This window comes from Diaphorina citri, unplaced genomic scaffold (genome assembly GCF_000475195.1).
Source record: "Diaphorina citri unplaced genomic scaffold, Diaci psyllid genome assembly version 1.1 scaffold1512, whole genome shotgun sequence".
NCBI classification, from domain to species: domain Eukaryota; kingdom Metazoa; phylum Arthropoda; class Insecta; order Hemiptera; family Psyllidae; genus Diaphorina; species Diaphorina citri.
In genome coordinates this window covers 4,769-25,384 of record NW_007378938.1, presented here as the reverse complement: position 1 = coordinate 25,384, position 20,616 = coordinate 4,769, and the positions used below count along the sequence as shown (strand labels likewise).

General features: G+C 39.1%; 1 protein-coding gene across 1 annotated transcript in view; it reads right to left on the bottom strand.

Moving 5' to 3' along the window:
* Nucleotides 1-20,616, bottom strand: part of LOC103516216 (neural cell adhesion molecule 2-like) — a gene marked incomplete at its 5' end in the record, with an annotated part of 61,401 nt that overhangs the window by 37,501 nt on the left and 3,284 nt on the right. Inside the window, 5 exons of the mRNA XM_026828679.1 lie at nucleotides 1,275-1,400; nucleotides 2,585-2,767; nucleotides 13,723-13,850; nucleotides 14,322-14,487; nucleotides 15,482-15,641. Of these exons, the coding sequence (XP_026684480.1) occupies nucleotides 1,275-1,400; nucleotides 2,585-2,767; nucleotides 13,723-13,850; nucleotides 14,322-14,487; nucleotides 15,482-15,641 (763 nt within the window). The remainder of the gene's footprint in view (nucleotides 1-1,274; nucleotides 1,401-2,584; nucleotides 2,768-13,722; nucleotides 13,851-14,321; nucleotides 14,488-15,481; nucleotides 15,642-20,616) is intronic.

Here is a 20,616-nt window from a genome sequence, read left to right as displayed (position 1 = left end):
TTCTTTCTTTTCCTACGGGGTTTTTCCCTTTTTTAGTCCGTCCTTCCTTTATTTAGAGCTAAATTCTTATTTCTTATGCATGAGATGCTAGGAAGGTCCCACGTCACTTATGCCAAGTTCGATTTCTGCTCTTGCATGTTCGTCTTATGTCATACTAGATCTTTGAAGACTTCACTGAGAAAAAGAGCTCCTATGGTGCCCTCGAAGGTGTGATGGGGCCCAAAAGACAGCAAAATTTCGTTTGTACCTACTCTGAAGATGTCCACCACTTTTCTTTTTAGCTAAATCCCCTTTAGGGGTGAGCTATTAATTTTTTTCAACTGGTGAAATAGTTTGGGAGACAAAATAAATGCAAACATGTGGAGTTAAAACTGAGGCCCAAAAGACAGCAAAATTTCGTTTGTACCTACTCTGAAGATGTCCACCACTTTTCTTTTTAGCTAAATCCCCTTTAGGGGTGAGCTATTATTTTTTTTTTCAACTGTTGAAATAGTTTGGGAGACAAAATAAATGCAAACATGTGGAGTTAAAACTGAGGCCCGAATTCATTTGTTGAATCACGTACAGTCACTACCTAGTTCATTGCGTTTCACTGTCCTGCTTTTGATTTTTTAGCTAATTTTTTTACTCTTCTTAGTATTGGACTATCTAGAATACCTTGAAACTTTGTCACTATACCTAACAAGTGAATCAAGTGATAATGATATCAACAATCAAATGCAGGTAGTGCAAAATTCATCTCGTTTTTTGCCAATTAGGTTGAATGCACTCGTGCAATCCTGATGTCCAGCATTGTTTCATTGGTGTTAGTGATAAAATAAAATGTAGAATAATGCATAACAAGTTTTAGTAGTTTTTTTGTCCAAGTAAAAGTAAGTAGGTAGTACAGCTGACTTTTAGTATAAAAAATAACGAATAAAACGTGAGAGCTTTTTTTTTAATGTACCTAATTATGTATTTACTTACTGGTTTCTATGTCATGCATTTACTTATTTCAGAAATGAGCAAATAAATCAGCTTATATCTATTGTTGCTAACAATGTTAACATAATCTTTTAATGTTACTAAATTTTGGTCTACCAATTCTTGAGGTGGGGAACCAGCCTGTTTTTGATTTGGTAGAACCTTTCTGCTAAATCAACAACGGGTTATACCTACTTTGATTTTTACTAACTCATGTTTTTACATGGTTTTACTTTTTATTTTTACAGAATTTTTACTATTTTCTAATTAATTTTGTTAATAATTATTATCTACTTAATAGAGTTACTTACTGATTTCAGAAGGAAGCTGTTTCTCCGGTTCACTCAGAGTGTTGGCTTGGAGGAACATGGGTTTACTTCGTCCCTTGGAATTGGAAGCGTACACTAGGACCTGGTATGTCACTCCTGTATCCAAACCTGTAGAAGAATCAGAGGGACTAAAATGTGACACAGTTGTACTATGGAAAATCATAGCTCCCAAATGTATCCTTTGAAACTCCTAACCATTCCTTGATCCTGACAACATTCACTCGCGGTAGTATGCCCCCTCCCCTGATCTTGCATCTTTCTTTGTGCCTTTTTTCATATCTTTGGTCTGAATCTCTGAATATTGCCAGCAGGCCAGCACTTTACAGAACTGGCAGAGTTTTCCATTTTACACCTTCTTTTGTGTATATACCCTTGCAATATTGTAATCTCTAATTATTGATGCAAATAAACAAATTACAATTACAATTACATGTAATCACGTGAATTATGTTTGAATTGAGATTGGTTTACTTTCTTGTGTTAGAAAGTTTTCGCACTGCCAGCTTTACGTGACGATAATTGAAAAGCCAGACGTAAAGTTAACCAAAACGCGTTTCTGCACATGCGCAGGGTTGAATTTTCGTCAAATAACGTTAAAGAGTTCAGTTAAAGGGATGCTAATTTTGGTTGCAAACAATCGCTATTATCTTCTAGGATCTGAGAGACATCATCTTCTGGGAGACTCTTCCGAAGTCCACTTTCCTCTCAGAAAACTACCCCTCCTACTTATCGACGACGGAAAACTACCCCTCTCACTTACCGACGACGGAAAACTCTCCCTCTCACTTACAGACGACGGAAAACTCTCCCTCCCACTTACCGATGACGGAAAACTTGGATATCGGAGATGTGACGTTGGCCTTCAGGACTTGGGTGGTACTGTCGCGGACTTCGGCAACAAAGGACTGAGTCAGTCCATTACTGGAACCCTCTACACACCACAGCTGGAATGAGTTCAGGGACATGTTGGCCACGGAACAGTTCTGCACAGGATCTGGAGGACCTGGAATCAAAAGTGGATGGTATGGTTGTAATTACAGATTTTACACATAATCAGGTATGCATCTTTATTAAAATAATAGTTTTAATGCTCAAAAATTCGATTTCAATGGGGTGATTTTTCGATAAATATGTATTTCGCTACTGGAATTGCTTTAATCCATAACGTTTTCATCGTCAGTGTTCAGAGCCGTTGCTTTTTGTCCCCACGGAAAACTCTCCCTCCCACTTACCGACGACGGAAAACTCTCCCTCCCACTTACCGACGACGGAAAACTCTCCCTCCCACTTACCGATGACGGAAAACTTGGATATCGGAGATGTGACGTTGGCCTTCAGGACCTGGGTGGTACTGTCGCGGACTTCGGCAACAAAGGACTGGGTCAGTCCATTACTGGAACCCTCTACACACCACAGCTGGAATGAGTTCAGGGACATGTTGGCCACGGAACAGTTCTGCACAGGATCTGGAGGACCTTGAATCAAAAGTGGATGGTATGATTGTGATTTTACACATAATGGTATGGTTACAGATTTTACACATAATCAGGTATGCATCTTCATTAAAATAATAATTTTAATGCTCAAAAACTCGATTTCAATGGGGTGATTTTTCGATAAATATGTATTTCACTACTGGAATTGCTTTAATCCATAAGGTTTTCATCGTCAGTGTTCAGAGCCGTTGCTTTCTGTCCCCGGGGTTTGTCTTGTTGACCATCTATTTATTAGCAATGCTTGAAATAGATGAGACCATTTATTTATAGCAATGTCTGAAACAGTGCACATTTATAACAAAAACAGAAAGTGGTTGAAGCAGGTTTCTGAAAAGTGGAACGATAGAACCAGCTGAAATTTGATAAGGGTATTCAGACCACAGGAAGAAATAAAGATAAACTACAGACTTTGAGTTATCAATAGGTCACCTATCACAAAGTCGGCGATTCCACTAACCTCGTGGTTAACTCCACATTCAGGCAAAATACAATCCGAAAGACCAAAACAGCAGCTGTTTCCTCGCTACAAAATAGAAACACCCGCAGTGCTCTTAACCACAGTAATTTATGTATTCAAAATTTTCTCTTTTGTTACGAAATTTTTTTACAAGAATAATCTCTTCTTCCCCCTCTTCTTTTTTTTTCGTACATAATTTTAAATTTATATTTTGTTGTGAGTAGGTACAAGAAAAAGTGCTTATGGCTTGTGAAATTCATAAGCATGAAAAGATAAAAACATATATTTATTTGTGAGACCTATGTAGGTGACTTATTTCAATATCCTGTAAAAACAAATCTAGGTGAAAACCTCTGTAGCTTACAAACCTATAGGTAAATCATAGCAATCTGTAGTTCCTTGAAAAGGTACAAAAAATCTTGATAGTCGGTCGAATCAGAATCTTGCTCGAAAGGAAAACATTGCTGGCTTACTACTAGCCTTTCCAGAGTTTGTTTTGCCATCAGTACCTTTGCCTGGGCAGATCACTTTGCCCGGACTTCCCCTACATTACTCGCTAATATTTTGGCAATACTAATAAAGTAATAACCCAAAGTAAATGAGGTAATCAAGCAACACCCTCACGATTCGGCAATAAGCAATTAGTTTGCCGTCACCTGCGGCTATAAATTCCAACAGATTTCCAACGCTAGAATTGAAATTTGAGATTTTTTTCCTAACAAGAACTGCAAAAGTTTGTGCATTTTATTCGCATTGAAGATAATAAATTTAGCGAAAAAGAAAAGAAGAAGACGGAGACGAAGAATAAGAAGAAGAAAAAGAAGAAAAAAAAAAGAAGAAGAACAAGAACAAGAAGAAGAAGAAGAAGAAGAAGAAGAAGAAGAAGAAGAAGAAGAAGAAGAAGAAGAAGAAGAAGAAGCAGAAGAAGAAGAAGAAGAAGAAGAAGAAGAAGAAGAAGAAGAAGAAGAAGAAGAAAAAGTTTTCACAGTGTTTCAATTATTTTTTCATCTGATGTATAGGGTAGGGTGGGGTCAGTGGGGATGTCATAGGGCGAGGTGGGGGTAATTTGTAATTTATATTTGCGCACACTACGACATTTAGGAAATGGGATACCGAAATAACCATGTTGGCAGTCAAGAATTCGAGGGACCTGGGCCCTATTACACGAAAAACTCTGCAGTCTGCAAGCGCAGAAATATAATATTCTAACGTTCGTCAATACTTTCTGGGCGTGGAATAAAGAGAGTCCAAAAAGATTACAAAAGACTGATTTGTAGCCGGTTTGATTTCCGCGTTCGGCTCCCCATCAGAATTGACTTTTTGGAAATGAAATTTTAGGAACAGTCAGTTTTGTGAGGACAACAATTTTCTGCTTGTTAGTGAGAAGTGAACTTTGGTGGAATTACAAGTAAAAGTTGAAAATTCAAATGGGAAAGTCTTGTTATTTGTAATAGTGCAGGTGCAGCTTACATCTCCACTAATTCTAGAGTATTGCACTTTGCATACTCTCTTAATTCTGCGGCATTCATACAAATTTCAAACTTTAAAATATTAAAAATTGACAGATTGATAGTAAAATTCGATTTCTGAAGTTTTTTTTTTTTATTATTATTATTTCAAGCTTTCTATCATAAAATTTACGACCTATAAGAACCGAGGTCTTGTCGTCCCGAAATCGAAAGTTCAGGATAAAGTTAGCCCCAGGCTGGAATCGCCTAGCGCTTACAAGGTAGACGTGTCATCCTTCAAGAGAACTAGGCTGGCTGCCCCCTTTAAGGAGTGCTTGCTATAACTGCTATAAGTGTCTTTCCTCGATAAACAATTATACGCTTGATTGCGATTACGCTATTAAGGTTGGTTCCGCCAAAAGAACCAATCAGATCTTAACAATACTCACACATGACGTTCAGGTCCTATAAGAACCGAGGTCTTGTCGTCCCGAAATCGAAAGTTCAGGATAAAGTTAGCCCCAGGCTGGAATCGCCTAGCGCTTACAAGTTAGACGTGTCATCCTTCAAGAGAAATAGGCTGGCTGCCCCCTTTAAGGAGTGCTTGCTATAACTGCTATAAGTGTCTTTCCTCGATAAATAATTATCCCATGAACCTTTGTTTCGTGTTAATATTGGCCGGGCGGCGCGGCGCTTCGAACTCTTGACGTTCGGGCGCCTCGCGGGACGCTTGATTGCGATTACGCTATTAAGGGTGGTTCCAATCAGATCTTAACAATACTCAAGAACCAATCAGATCTTAAAAATACTCACACATGACGTTCAAAAAGAACGCGTTGCTTTCTCCGTCACCCTCTATGTTGAAACCGACACAGGTGTAGTTACCGGCACTCTGACGATTCACCCTTTGCAGCACCAGAGACTGGTTCGTCATGATGATGCCTTGGGCAATGTTGTGGTGCAGGGTTTTGTTCTGGAACCAGAAGAGAATGGAGGGTTAATATGAGAATAATTGGTTAAGATAATACTTGTTTGTTTACGAATGCGAAGGAATTAGCTATTAGGCCATTTGCCTAAAAGATAAAACTAACAGGACTTATTTTTATAATCACATTTTATTATGCTTTTTCAGAGATTCAAACAAGTCAACGAGTTGACACTCAGGAAAAATCGGATTAGGGTTTCGGCGCCATAGGATGCCAATTGCCGATACTCTATTGAGGAAATTTCGTTCATGTGTTGAACTCTCTTTGCCAAATGTTATCAAAATCGGAAGAACCGTGAAACAGATAAACTAAAAGACAAAATCACCAAACCTAAAACATTGAACACAACTGCCAAATTTCGTAATACCGAATCGGACTAACTGTTCGAGAGTTACTGTCTAACAAAGAAACCGATGGCAGAGGAGGTAAAGCATGTGCATGGGATGGCAGAGGAGGTAAAGAATGTGCATGGGATGGCAGAGGAGGTAAAGAAATGTGCATGGGATGGCAGAGGAGGTAAAGAATGTGCATGGGATGGCAGAGGAGATAAAGAAATTTAATGTGCATGGGATGGCAGAGGAGGTAAAGCATGTACATGGGATGGCAGAGGAGGTAAAGAATGTGCATGGGATGGCAGAGGAGGTAAAGAATGTGCATGGGATAGCAGAGGAGGTAAAGAATGTGCATGGGATGGCAGAGGAGGTAAAGAATGTGCATGGGATGGCAGAGGAGGTAAAGAAATGTGCATGGGATGGCAGAGGAGGTAAAGAATGTGCATGGGATGGCAGAGGAGGTAAAGAATGTGCATGGGATAGCACAGGAGGTAAAGAATGTGCATGGGATGGCAGAGGAGGTAAAGAATGTGCATGGGATAGCAGAGGAGGTAAAGAATGTGCATGGGATGGCAGAGGAGGTAAAGAATGTGCATGGGATAGCAGAGGAGGTAAAGAATGTGCATGGGATGGCAGAGGAGGTAAAGAATGTGCATGGGATAGCAGAGGAGGTAAAGAATGTGCATGGGATGGCAGAGGAGGTAAAGAATGTGCATGGGATAGCAGAGGAGGTAAAGAATGTGCATGGGATGGCAGAGGAGGTAAAGAATGTGCATGGGATAGCAGAGGAGGTAAAGAATGTGCATGGGATGGCAGAGGAGGTAAAGAATGTGCATGGGATAGCAGAGGAGGTAAAGAATGTGCATGGGATGGCAGAGGAGGTAAAGAATGTGCATGGGATAGCAGAGGAGGTAAAGATATTGTATCGAGAAAAATCTATCAATGCGTCAAGATTGCGTTCAAATTCGAAACCTACAACCTGAAGTAATCATTTATTTTTTATTCTCAGGAAAAGATATTCAACTATTGCCCCTAAGGTTTTACTTTGTCTCTCATACGGAAACATTTTTTCTGGCCTTAAGCCAAACTAAGAAAAAAATTTCCTCCTCTCTTCCTTCTCACCTTCCTCCTCCTTCCCCTCCTTTATCATCTTCTTGCCTTTCATGTTTCAATGTTTTTCAGCGAGTGTTTCTTTGTCCCCGGGTTTGTCTTGTTGACCATCTATTTATTAGCAATGCTTGAAATAGATGAGACCATTTATTTATAGCAATGTCTGAAACCGTGCACATTTATAACAAAAACAGAAAGTGGTTGAAGAAAACGAAGCAGGTTTCTCAAAAGTGGAACGATACAACCAGCTGAAATTTGATAAGGGTATTCAGACCACAGGAAGAAATAAAGATAAACTACAGCCCTTGAGTTATCAATAAGTCACCTATCACAAATTCGGCGAATCCGCTAACCTCGTGGTTAACTCCACATTCAGGCAAAATACAATCCGGAAGACCAAAACAGCAGCTGTTTCCTCGCTACAAAATAGAAACACCCGCAGTGCTCTTATCCTATTCTTGGAAAAAAGTGCCCTATTTAGCTTGTCGAGCTATGACATGGAATTCCCATAATTTCAAAAGCTTTCTAAAGATCGAGACCGCAAGAATTATTGAGAGGAAGGATACATACTTTAAAAATATAGGGGGAGGGTGGGGCGTAGAGATAGGGAGGAAGAATAGGGGGTTACAGATGGGGACGGATAGTGGGAGGGGGTTAAGGAAGGGAGATAGGAGAGGAGAGGGGGGGTCGAAATTAGAAAATGTCATCGTAACTTAGAACACACAACGGTTTGGAGAAATATTTTCCGTCTCGTGTTCATACAGGGTGGTCAAATGGAGGAGGTGAGGCACTTGTCAGGAAATAGAGGTTCCAAAAAGACAGAGAATTTCCACGTTTTTTTTTGTTTGTTTCTTCTTCTTCTTCAATCTATAAATAGAATCCGGAGTGAGGATGTTTCTTTTTAAAATTTATAAAATGTTTGAATTTGTTGCCGAATTCCTACAAAATCGGATTGACCGTTAGATAAATAGGCAATCAACAGACTAAAACAAACTTAATTCTGTAAATTTTGGTATGCCCAAAGTCTCCGACAAAATGAGAAGGTAGGAGTCAAATGAGGACGTTGAATACCTCGATGGGGAACCCAAAGCCAACAATAACTTACAGAGCAGCATGCAAAAGTTCAAATTAAAGGTTCACCCGGTATACAATTGAATCACAAGTGCGCGGGGTTCAAAAGAATTTATTACATCAAAAATAATAAATGAATTGTTTGGTGACCCCTTCACCCACAACGCTACCCCCCCACCCACGACCCTCAACCCTACCCCTCACCCACTCCTTTCACCCACGATAGGTAGGTACCTGAATAAAACACGGTACCCATCTCTCCCACTAGGATGAGGGGGAGCGGGAAGGGGGTGGGGGTGTATGCAGACCCAAAAAGTTGATATTATTACTATTATATTTTAATCTATTATTAATAAGATTGGAGGGTTTTATGAAAAAAAGGGCGTAGTCAGAAGGGTCTCTAGGCCCTTTTTTGGTCACTATCACGCCTACTCTTAAACGGAACGTTGTGTAGAATCAGCTCCAGAAAGAATCATGTTCTTTCTTTTCTCTTTATTTCCTATATTTATTTTAATATTCTTTATTTCTATAATAAAGTGAAGAAGTGGAGGAGGGGAGGGAAAGATTCAAGAGGAGGGGAAACATTCCGAAAAGAATCTTTATTATTTGCCAGGGTACAGTGGTACACAAGTTTTTGCAAAATCCTCCCAATAATTTTCACTGGAAATCAAAAACTATAAAGGGTGTACTCAAAATTCAATTTAGTTTTGAAGCCCTTCTTCAATAAATCTTGTCAAGTATTACTAGGTACTATTTAGCCGCGTGTGGCTCAAAGCTTGGAATAATTGAAATTTTGAAACCTGGACTTTTTTATTGAAACATTATTAGAATGGAAAGTATAATTAAATTCTAATCCCAGTAATCGGGTCAAATTTTCGATGGTCAGTTTTTAGTGTCAAAACACGTTTTGAGGTCCCTAGAGCCTAAATCCAAAGTTTCAGCCATTTTCAGTCCGTGTGTTTGTCTGTCTATCTGTGTGTCTGTCTGTAAACAAAATATCTCGAGAAGGGTAAGAGCTAGAGACTTGATATTTGGTATGTAGCTGTGAAATGTGACAAGGATGCGACACAAAACTTTTGGTTAAGACCGGTGCAACGCTTGGCGGCATTTTACCGCTTTTTGGCGATTTTCGCTGTAATTTAACAATATCTCGGGAACGGTATGAGCTAGAGACTTGAAATTTGGTATATAGTTCACAAATGTGACAAGGATGCAACACAAAACGTTTGGTGGAGATGGTTGCTGCGCTTGGCGGTATTTTGACCGCTTTTGGACAGATTTAGACCGTTTTTTGGCGGTTTTCAGCTATAGCGACAAAACGGTTAGAGATATTGTAAAAGTTAGGGTAAAAGAACACTGAAATAAGCATCATTCAATAGGATAAGGAAAGTCGTGTGATGTTCACACCAGAAGCTAACTAGATCGACCCAAGCTGACTTTCAATAGAGGAGAACAGCTTGATTTAATTTGTAAGTGGAATTTATCAGAGAGTAGGTAAATACATTTATTTCTAAACAGGAGAGCAAGTGTTGTGCAGGCTCAAGAAGGAATACAACTGGATTGTAACATTCCGGAATCCTATCATCAAATGGCAATGACATTGCAAAGTTACATTAGAGAGGAGGTGGAGAAGGAAGATGAGGAGAAGAAGGAGGAGGAGAAGAGGAAGGAGAAGAAGAAGGAGAAGGAGGAGGAGGAGGAGGAGGAGAAGAAGATGGAGAAGAGGAAGAGGAAGGAGAAGGAGGAGGAGAAGAGGAAGGAGAAGGAGGAGGAGAAGAAGGAGGAGGAGAAGGAGGAGGAGAAGAAGGAGGAGGAGAAGAAGAAGGAGGAGAAGAAGGAGGAGGAGGAGGAGAAGAAGGAGGAGGGGAAGGAGGAGGAGGAGAAGAAGGAGAAGAGGAAGGAGAAGGAGGAGAAGAAGGAGAAGAGGAAGGAGAAGAAGAAGGAGAAGAGAAAGGAGAAGGAGAAGGAGGAGAAGAAGGAGAAGAGGAAGGAGAAGAAGAAGGAGAAGGACCTTTCTTCCTCCACACTTCTCCATCTTTTGTGAGTCAATTTATATCTTTCGAAAAAAAGTTGTTTTTGCGTTTTCCCTCCCCTCCATCCCTTCATCCCGTTCTTTTCTTTTGTCTTCCTATTATTTCTTTCTCCTTTCTTCCTCCACACTTCTCCATCTTTTGTGAGTCAATTTATATCTTTCGAAAAAAAGTTGTTTTTGCGTTTTCCCTCCCCTCCATTCCTTCCCGTTCTTTTCTTTTGTCTTCCTATTATTTCTTTTTTCTCTTCCTTTCGCCTTTGTTTTATTTTCTGAGACATTTGACAATTAGGTGAGTGGAATAGAAAGAAATAGGTCGGGCGGACCGAATTAGGGATCTGTCTTTGGCGGAGACTGGGAGTTGCGGATATAGACCCAAAATGTTGTTCAAATATACCTACCTAATATTTGCGGACATGAAAAAAAAAAACAAACTTTGTTTTTTCACTTGCTGTGCGATCTAGGGATGTCAAGATTAGAATGCAAGATTTCAATGCTAACAGGAAAATAGGGAGGGTTTCCTTTTTTTCTTTGGTAAATGGCTTTTTTGTCGTTTTCTCTCTAAATGCGGAAAAATCACTCCTTTCATTTTGAATGAAACAGGCCTTGATGTGTCATTAATCAGAGTGTTAATATCCAGATACTGGGGGGGGGGTGTTGAGAAGGGGAGGGAGGGTGAGAAATAGGATGCCAACAATTTGTTAATTGTAAAAATGCTTGATATCTACAGCATTCTCTTCCCACTGTTCTTCTTCTTTTTCTTCTTCTTCTTCTTCTTCTTCTTCTTTTTCTTTGGCTCCTTCTCTTCCTCCTAGTTCTCTTTCTTTTCCTCCTCCTCCAACTCTTCTTCCTCCACCTTCTTCTTCTCCATCCTATTCCTTCTGCTTCTTCTTCTTCTCCTCCTCCTTCTCAATCCCCTCCTCCTCTTTCTTCTTATTCCTCCCCCTCCCTCTTCTCCTTATCTTCTCCTCCTTCCTTCCCAGATCTCTCTGTACAATCAAGGGGCCAAACACAGAGCGTATAAAAAAGACACTTGGGAACAAAAACGGCCAGAGCAGGGTGCTACTGAAAAGCTTTTGTACAATTCCCGTGTTAATAACAGAAACGTTCCGTTCTGTGATAATAAAATAACGTCTTATCAGATTTCGGTTCTTACCCATGCATGAAATGCGGGCTTTGCTCGGGGAAAAAATAGCCTCCTCGGCAACATTGGAAAAGATGAAACAAAATGTTGCTTCCCCGATTTTGTTGTTGAGTTTGGCAACTGCGCGAATAGTTGAATTCGTATGAACGCCGGGTAACTGGATTGAGTATGCAATGCGCCACACACACAAAAGACTTCTTTGACTGCACTAGTTTTCTTCCAGATATTTTTTCTCGCGAAATGCGGGCTTTGCTCGGGGAAAAAATAGCCTCCTCGGCAACATTGGAAAAGATGAAACAAAATGTTGCTTCCCCGATTTTGTTGTTAAGTTTGGCAACTGCGCGAACAGTTGAATTCGTATGAACGCCGGGTAACTGGATTGAGTATGCAATGCGCCACATACACAAAAGACTACTTTGACTGCACTAGTTTTCTTCCAGATATTTTTTCTCGCGAGTATCTAAATATTTCGGTTTAAAACCCCTCTCTTGTATTCTACCTATCTGTTCTAGCATTATTAAAGGGGGGGGGGAACACTTGTTGTTATTATTATGCTGTTATATTATACCTACTTTCCAATTTCACCAGCTGACTTCCAATAGAGAAGAAAAGCTTGATTTAATAGTGAAACCCACCCAAAGTACAATTTTGCAAGGGCACATTTTACCCCCGACTGACTTCTTTCACGAAATTTAATGTCTAAGATGGTATGTTTATTAGAATACCATTCAATCTATGAAAGAAATATAATCACATTGTTCTCATGGGTAATTCTAAATAATTAGTAGGTAATGAACTAATGAGGTAGATTTTAAAATTTTCACCGGTTTTCTTCACGTTTTCGTTTTTGGTTTCCAGGTGTTGGCGCGTGTTCTTGCAGCCATAGTAAAGTTTGATCCCGAGCACACGGCCAAAATTCTACATCGTGAGGAACAGAAACTTTCAGTGGTAAGTCTTACTAGAAGCAAAGGCAAAGCTCCGCTCTTCATACCGGTGAATGGCGGGCGGTAAAAGAAATGTCCAAGGCAGAAAAGAAATTTGCTCTTTTTTTTTAATGAGGTTTGACAGAGGGAACTGTAACTGCTATGGTCTTATCGTCCCGAAATCGAAGAGAGAAGGAAGACAGGATAGGAGAAAGCCAGCCTTCCCAGAACGAACATTATCCCATCAGGATAAAATCCGTCCCGGGCGGGAATCGAACCCGCGGCCTAGCGCTTACAAGGCAGACGCGCCACCCGAACATTATCCCATCAGGATAAAATCCGCCCCGGGCGGGAATCGAACCCGCGGCCTAGCGCTTACAAGGCAGACGCAGAACATTATCCCATCAGGATAAAATCCGCCCCGGGCGGGAATCGAACCCGCGGCCTAGCGCTTACAAGGCAGACGCACAGCTGATTTTCAATAGAGAAGAAAGGCTTGATTTAATTTGTAAGTTCAATTTATCAGCTAGTATAGGTAAATACATTTATTTCAAAACAGGAGAGCAAGTTTTTTGCAGGCTCAACAAGGAATCCGACCGGATTGTTACATTCCAGAATCCATTCTCCTATCATCAAATGGCAATGACAATGCAAAGTTACATTAGAGAGGAGGAGGAGGAGGAGAAGAGGAAGGAGAAGAAGGAGAAGAAGGAGGAGAAGAGGAAGGAGGTGGAGGAGGAGAAGAGGAAGGAGAAGGAGGAGGAGAAGAAGGAGGAGGAGGAGGAGAAGAAGAAGTAGAAAAAAAAACAAACTTTGTTTTTTCACTTGCTGTGCGTTATATAGGGATGTCAAGATTAGAATGCAAGATTTCAATGCTAACAGGAAGATAGGGAGGGTTTCCTTTTTTTTGTTTGGTAAATGGCTTTTTTGTCATTTTTCTCTCTAAACGCGGAAAAATCACTCCCGCCAGAGGAAGCAACTGAAGAGGGACAGCCAAATGAAACATTGATGATTTTCTAACTGGCTTGTGGTGTGCTTTTTTTCACTCCTGTCTTTTTCGGGAGGTATCTACCTAGTTAGTTTTTGGTTGAATGGAGGATGGAACGTCACTAAAGCCCTCAGTAGTAAAAAAATATGACAATTTCAATGTCGTTATTATTTCATAGCAATGAAACTATTACTACATTAGACTCATGTGGTTTGTGTTGTAGCATGACCACCCCGTAGTATGTCCCGCATGAGATGGGCGAGAAGACAATACTTCCCATTTAGGAGCTGGGTCAACACGAGAATACCCGAAAATTACCCTTAAACAAATCTGTGATTTAGGATACTCAATACCTAGAATATTGACTTTTTTTTTTCTTCCTTTGATGCGTTTTAACACCACGGACTGTAGGTCATTTGGGTCGACGACTGATGGTATTGACTTACCCGCAGACACTATATGGAACACACAGGGTACCCTCTGATGGCCGATCTTGTTGGATCCCCAGCAGATAAGAGTTCCATAGTCCAGCTCCGAGTTGGGAGAGTAGGCTACCACACTGAGAGTTCCGGACCTGAGGGGAGAGATGGACACAGGATGAGAAACGCTGAGTTTGGCAGCTGCCGAGCTGCCCACCTGGTATGTACTACCTTCTTATATTCTATTGTATACTTAATATGTTTTAATAGGTAGAATAGACGGAGAAAAGCGAAGAGGATATACCTACCCCCATATCTGGCCACACAATACATGATTGAAATGTGCCAGGAGTTTAAAAAAGATTGTGTTAGTAACTGTTTAGTTTACATATGTATATCAGGCACTTCTTCTTCACTGGGATTTTACCAGCTACTCATATTGATCTCAACCAGCCTGAATGCGGTCGGGAGAATCCAGAGCCCAGATGGTCACTCACCCAGATACTCGTTTCAACCATGGCAAGGATTGTTTGACTTCAGTGATACATTAGTAACTGGTGCATACTCCTGCATTCAACGTCCTATTGCAGCTTGGTCTGTTTGTTGTCAATCCCATGATCACTTACCTCAAAATGTGAGCTTGAGCAACATTCACGGTTTCGGCTGAGTTGTTGAACGTCCAGCTAAACTTGACGTCAGGTGGATTGGCGTCCACTTCACAGCTAATGTTCACCTTCTCCTGACGAGCCACACCTAGGACTCGCTGCTGATGGGGTTTGCAGGTTGGTGAGTCTGCACATAGAGGAACCAATGAGGAATTTCAACTTTATTAAAAGTTTAGCTCGCATTTTGATATTAACGTTACGAAGAATGTCCAGTATTGAGATTTTCTTTTGAAGAGCTTTTATAGAGGGTCCTATAAGAACCGAGGTCCCGTATAGTGAGGAGAGAGAGAGAGAGAGAGAGAGAGAGAGAGAGAGAGACGAAAATGGGTCAAAAGAGTGGTGTACGAAAAAGAAAGAAAAATCTGAGAGAGAAAAGTTGGGTTGTTTATTATTATTATTATTACCTATTATTTTTTTTTTAGAAGAATAATAGGAAAAAAATGGTGTCAAACAAGTAGGTGGTAGGAAAAAAACTATTCATTTATTAAAATAATATTGTAAAAATAATAATAATAATAAAGTAATAATAAGATTACAAATTACAGTACTTTCCGAGCCTAATACACCAAGGGCATTTGCTTTCACATCCCTATTAAAACTAACAAAATACATATCAAGAGTATCCACTGTCCACATCTGGTACCAAGTGCCTATTAGGGGCAAATCTTGTATGTATAGGTATAAACATTGGGTAAAAGCTCATTCAAGGTGCTATCTCTATCAATATTTGTGTCACCATTTTTGGGAAATTTCGGGTTGGTATCGCAATTTAATAAAATTATTATTGAATCATAATGAAAAGAAAAACAAAACTACATAATTAGATTTAGGTAGAAGAAGGAGGCAAAACATAATTATTTAGGTAGTTTGGTAGATACGCAGAGATCCTTATAAGAATATTTATTTTTAGAAACTTTATACCTGTATACCTACTTCTAGAGACAGAAACTCATTATTTTTGCAATGTAATAAGATCTACTATGTTTCCACTTACAATAATAATATTATAGCAGCATGTAAGAATATTGTAAGTTTTGTTCCAACCAGCAGACAAAAGATAAATGCGCTTTCTCTTTCTTTCTCTCTCTCTCTCTTACCAATCAGATCTTAAAAATACTCACACATGACGTTCAAAAAGAACGCGTTGCTTTCTCCGTCACCCTCTATGTTGAAACCGACACAGGTGTAGTTACCGGCACTCTGACGATTCACCCTTTGCAGCACCAGAGACTGGTTCGTCATGATGATGCCTTGGGCAATGTTGTGGTGCAGGGTTTTGTTCTGGAACCAGAAGAGAATGGAGGGTTAATATGAGAATAATTGGTTAAGATAATACTTGTTTGTTTACGAATGCGAAGGAATTAGCTATTAGGCCATTTGCCTAAAAGATAAAACTAACAGGACTTATTTTTATAATCACATTTTATTATGCTTTTTCAGAGATTCAACCAAGTCAACGAGTTGACACTCAGGAAAAATCGGATTAGGGTTTCGGCGCCATAGGATGCCAATTGCCTATACTCTATTGAGGAAATTTCGTTCATGTGTTGAACTCTCTTTGCCAAATGTCATCAAAATCGGAAGAACCGTGAAACAGATAAATTAAAAGCCTAAAAGTAAAAGATAAATTAAACAGATAAATTAAAATCACCAAACCTAAAACATTGAACACAACTGCCAAATTTCGTAATACCGAATCGGACTAACTGTTCGAGAGTTACTGTCAAACAAAGAAACCGATGGCAGAGGAGGTAAAGACATTCTTTACATGGGATAAAGAGAATCAAGAGAAATAGAAAACAAGATAGGTACAGATGGAAAGCTGATCATAAAAGAAGGAAAAAGAGATGGAGTAGAAACAGGAACAGCAGGAGAACGCCTACAATCACGTGTGAAAATATTGGGACATATTGACGTTGGAACTTTTCAGTAACAACAAAATATTTAACTAGGGTATTTTATTTAACTATTTCGTTGACAATATGACAATAGCAACAGTAACTTTCAGCTGGGGTATAGGTAGCAAAATCGTTAAGGAATACCTACCTAAAAGGCTGTCAGAGTAAAGGAACAAAAGTATGTATACAAACTGTTCCGAAAATTTTGTTCTCAAGTTTACCCTGTATTCCTATATTGTATCGAGAAAAATCTATCAATGCGTCAAGATTGCGTTCAAATTCGTGGGATGGCAGAGGAGGTAAAGAATGTGCATGGGATGGCAGAGGAGATAAAGAAATTTAATGTGCATGGGATGGCAGAGGAGGTAAAGAAATGTGCATGGGATGGCAGAGGAGGTAAAGAAATGTGCATGGGATCGCAGAGGAGGTAAAGAATGTGGATGGGATGGCAGAGGAGGTAAAGAAATGTGCATGGGATAAAGAGAATCAAGAGAAATAGAAAACAAGATAGGTACAGATGGAAAGCTGATGATAAAAGAAGGAAAAAGAGATGGAGTAGAAACAGGAACAGCAGGAGAACGCCTACAATCACGTGTAAAAATATTGGGACATATTGACTTTGGAACTTTTTAATAACAACAAAATATTTAACTATACGTATTTTATTTAACTATTTCGTTGACAATGACAATAGCAACTTTCAGCTGGTATAGGTAGAAAAATCTTTAAGGAATACCTACCTAAAAGGCTGTTAGAATAAAGGAACAAAAGTATGTATACAAACTGTTCCGAAATTTTTGCTTTCAAGTGTACCCTGTATTGTATCGAGAAAAATCTATCAATGCGTCAAGATTGCGTTCAAATTCAAAACCTACAACCTGAAGTAATCATTTATTTTTTATTCTCAGGAAAAGATATTCAACTATTGCCCCTAAGGTTTTACTTTGTCTCTCATACGGAAACATTTTTTCTGGCCTTAAGCCAAACTAAGAAAAAAATTTCCTTCTTACCTTCCTCCCACCTTCCTCCTCTTTCCCCTCCTTTATCATCTTCTTTCCTTTCATGTTTCAATGTTTTTCAGCGAGTGTTTCTCATTTTTACTTTCCTTATCCTATAGGAAGGAAAGTAATGTAATCGGGTCAAATTTTCGACGGTCAGATTTTAGTGCCAAAACACGTTTTGAGCCCTAGAGCCTAAATCCAAAGTTTCAGCCATTGGTCCGTGTGTGTGTGTGTCTGTCTGTTGGACAGATTTCGACCGTTTTTTGGCGGTTTTCAGCTATAGCGACAAAACGGTTAGAGATATTGTAAAAGTTAGGGTAAAAGAACACTGAAATAAGCATCATTCAATAGGATAAGGAAAGTCGTGTGATGTTCACACCAGATTTTTTTGTTTTTGTAGCAGTTTTTATTCTCCCTTTCTTCCTCCACACTTCTCCATCTTTTGTGAGTCAATTTATATCTTTCGAAAAAAAGTTGTTTTTGCGTTTTCCCTCCCCTCCATTCCTTCCCGTTCTTTTCTTTTGTCTTCCTATTATTTCTTTTTTCTCTTCCTTTCGCCTTTGTTTTATTTTCTGAGACATTTGACAATTAGGTGAGTGGAATAGAAAGAAATAGGTCGGGCGGACCGAATTAGGGATCTGTCTTTGGCGGAGACTGGGAGTTGCGGATATCGACCCAAAATGTTGTCAAATATACCTACCTACCCAATATTTGCGGACATCTAAAACCAACCAAATGGTGTCAAACAAGTAGGTGGTAGGAAAAAAAACTATTCATTTATTAAAATAGGTAATATTGTAAAAAAAAAAAAAAAATGCTACTAAAAAAAGAACGCCTTAGAAGAGTGTAAAAAATATTGTAGCAAAATGTTGTAAATATTGTGCTACTTTTTTTTCCAAAGCATAAATGCTCTGTCTCACATGTTATATCCACCTCCTCCCCATCAAGTATAGTCCAAATTATACATGCAATTCGTACATTTAACTACAACCTTCGAGAACTATTGAAGAACAGCTCACTCCCCATAATTCAATTTCCTCACTGTACTCAACATATGAGTTAACATTGTGTATCCATATGGAAAATTCGAACCTCCTGGTAGACGCTTGGTTATACAAATGTTGGATTATTTTATATTACGTAAGGTTTAGACTCCAAGTTAAAAAACATGTATTCGATTGGATGTAAAATTTAAATAATGTAAAAAATACGATCAATGTGAGTCTGTATCTGGACTCACCTCCACAAGAATCCAGGGGACCCCGGGGAATTATGCTGGCGACGAACTAAACCCTGGCTCCCGTGGTTTCTCACCGACCTTATAGGCTCCCAAGAGACATATTTCACATAGATGGTTCTGTGGCGGGCGACAGGAACTAACCCATAACCAACAATTCGATACGATATCCGTCAAACACTTTCATCTACCTCCTGTGATCATTCATGCGGGGAGCCAGGAGACCGAACCGGTGGATCCGTCAAAAAATTGGTTCATCTCCTCCGATAATGAATAATCATATGAGCACTGACTTCCAATAGGCTTCACACGCTCCACCGAAAGGCGTCCTTTTTTCTCCGTAAGCGACAAGTCTTGTGTGATCGAAAGTTATACTACCACAATGAGCTAATAACACTCTACAAGTTGTGTTTAAGGTGCTTCTGTTATAAGCATTGTGCTTTTATCTCGTACAGAACAGTGAATCTATCATGTACCACGTTGGGGTGAGACGAACACTTAACATTCTCATATACAACATGTAGACATGTTATTATATACAAATGTTCAACAATCTTCCATTGATGTCCCACAACCCAAGCAACCTCCCTGTGAAAAATAAAGCGCATCTAAGAACATAAAGAAAGGACAAAAGTTAAACAAACCAAGGAAACAAGGAAAAAGAAGAAGAAAACACGGAGATATGAAGACAAATAGGAGCGATGAACATAAAGAAAAAGCATAAGAAGAAGAATTTTTGTTTTTTTTTTTCTTTCTTTCTTTTTTTTTCCATCTTCTTTTTTGATTATTACTGTTGGGGTGAACATAGACGCGAGTCTAAAAAGAAAGAAAGAGCATGTGGTGAGGGAACAAAATCTCGCTAAAACGCAGAGAGAGTAGAGAGTAGCAGAGAGAGAGAGAGAGCAGAGACGCCCAGAGAGAGCAAGGCAGCCTGATATTCCTAAAAAACAGAGAAGAAAAGACGATAAAAAGTTTCAGTCTAAGATAATTTTTGCTCTTCTTTTTATCTCTCCCTAATCTCTCCCTGACATTATACATTCCATTCCATACACAACAAACTGACGGTATATCCATGGTAAACAATATTCAATATTGATATACATAATAATAATAATATAATGGTTACATTGAGTTTCTAATACTACTCTCTTGTGTCTCTTATCTCGAATAATTTGACCTCTTCTCCCTCCCTCCCTCTCTCTCTCTCTCTCGAATTGTCCTTCCTCTTTCCCTTATTTTTCCCCTTTCTATCTTAATTCTTCTTTTTCTCTTAAATAGAATTTTTCTCTTCTTCTCGCTGTTTCTTTCTTTCTAATCCCTATCTCTCTCTCTCTCTCTCTCTCTCCTCTCTTTGTCGATTTCTTCTTCATCTCTACACAACTCTCTCTGTTTCTCTCTCTCTTTTCTTTCTCTTTCGTCGTAAATAGAAACAGACAACCAACCTTCGTTTTGAATGTTATAAGGAATGTACGACGGATATTATAATAATAACATTCACCCCCTTTGTAACCATCTACAATGAATGTAACGTTTCTATTACCTCAAAAGACAGAGATCTAAGAGATTTTCATAACGTCGTCATGGATATTTCAAAGAATCTTTATCTTATCGAACGATTCCCGCAGACGCCAGAAATGGGTTTGATGCGATTTATTAATACAAGGGGGGGCGGGAAGACACAGGAAGAGATGGATTTCACGGCATTAATTACATCAAAACAAAAGAAAAAGGTAATACTAAGTTATTAATTAATAACGTAACGACTAGTGGGCTTTAAAGGGTTTTTTTTACCCACCTCGTTTGATATACCCTCTTAATCGTGGAACTTGTTCGAAATGGGCATTCACAAAATATGGATATGTATGTTCTAAACGCGGGTTATCCGTGAACCCATGGTCTTACACCCCTGTAAACCTATGGGAACTATACATAAAACAATCAAAATTATCCTACACCTTTCGTTTACATGAACCGACTTTCGTTTACATCCGAGCCTTTTATTGACATTAAACATTAGAATAATAATTAAATATAATAATATAATAAGAATAATTAAAATAATAATAATAATAATAATAATAATAATAATAATAATAATAAAATAATATAATAATATAATA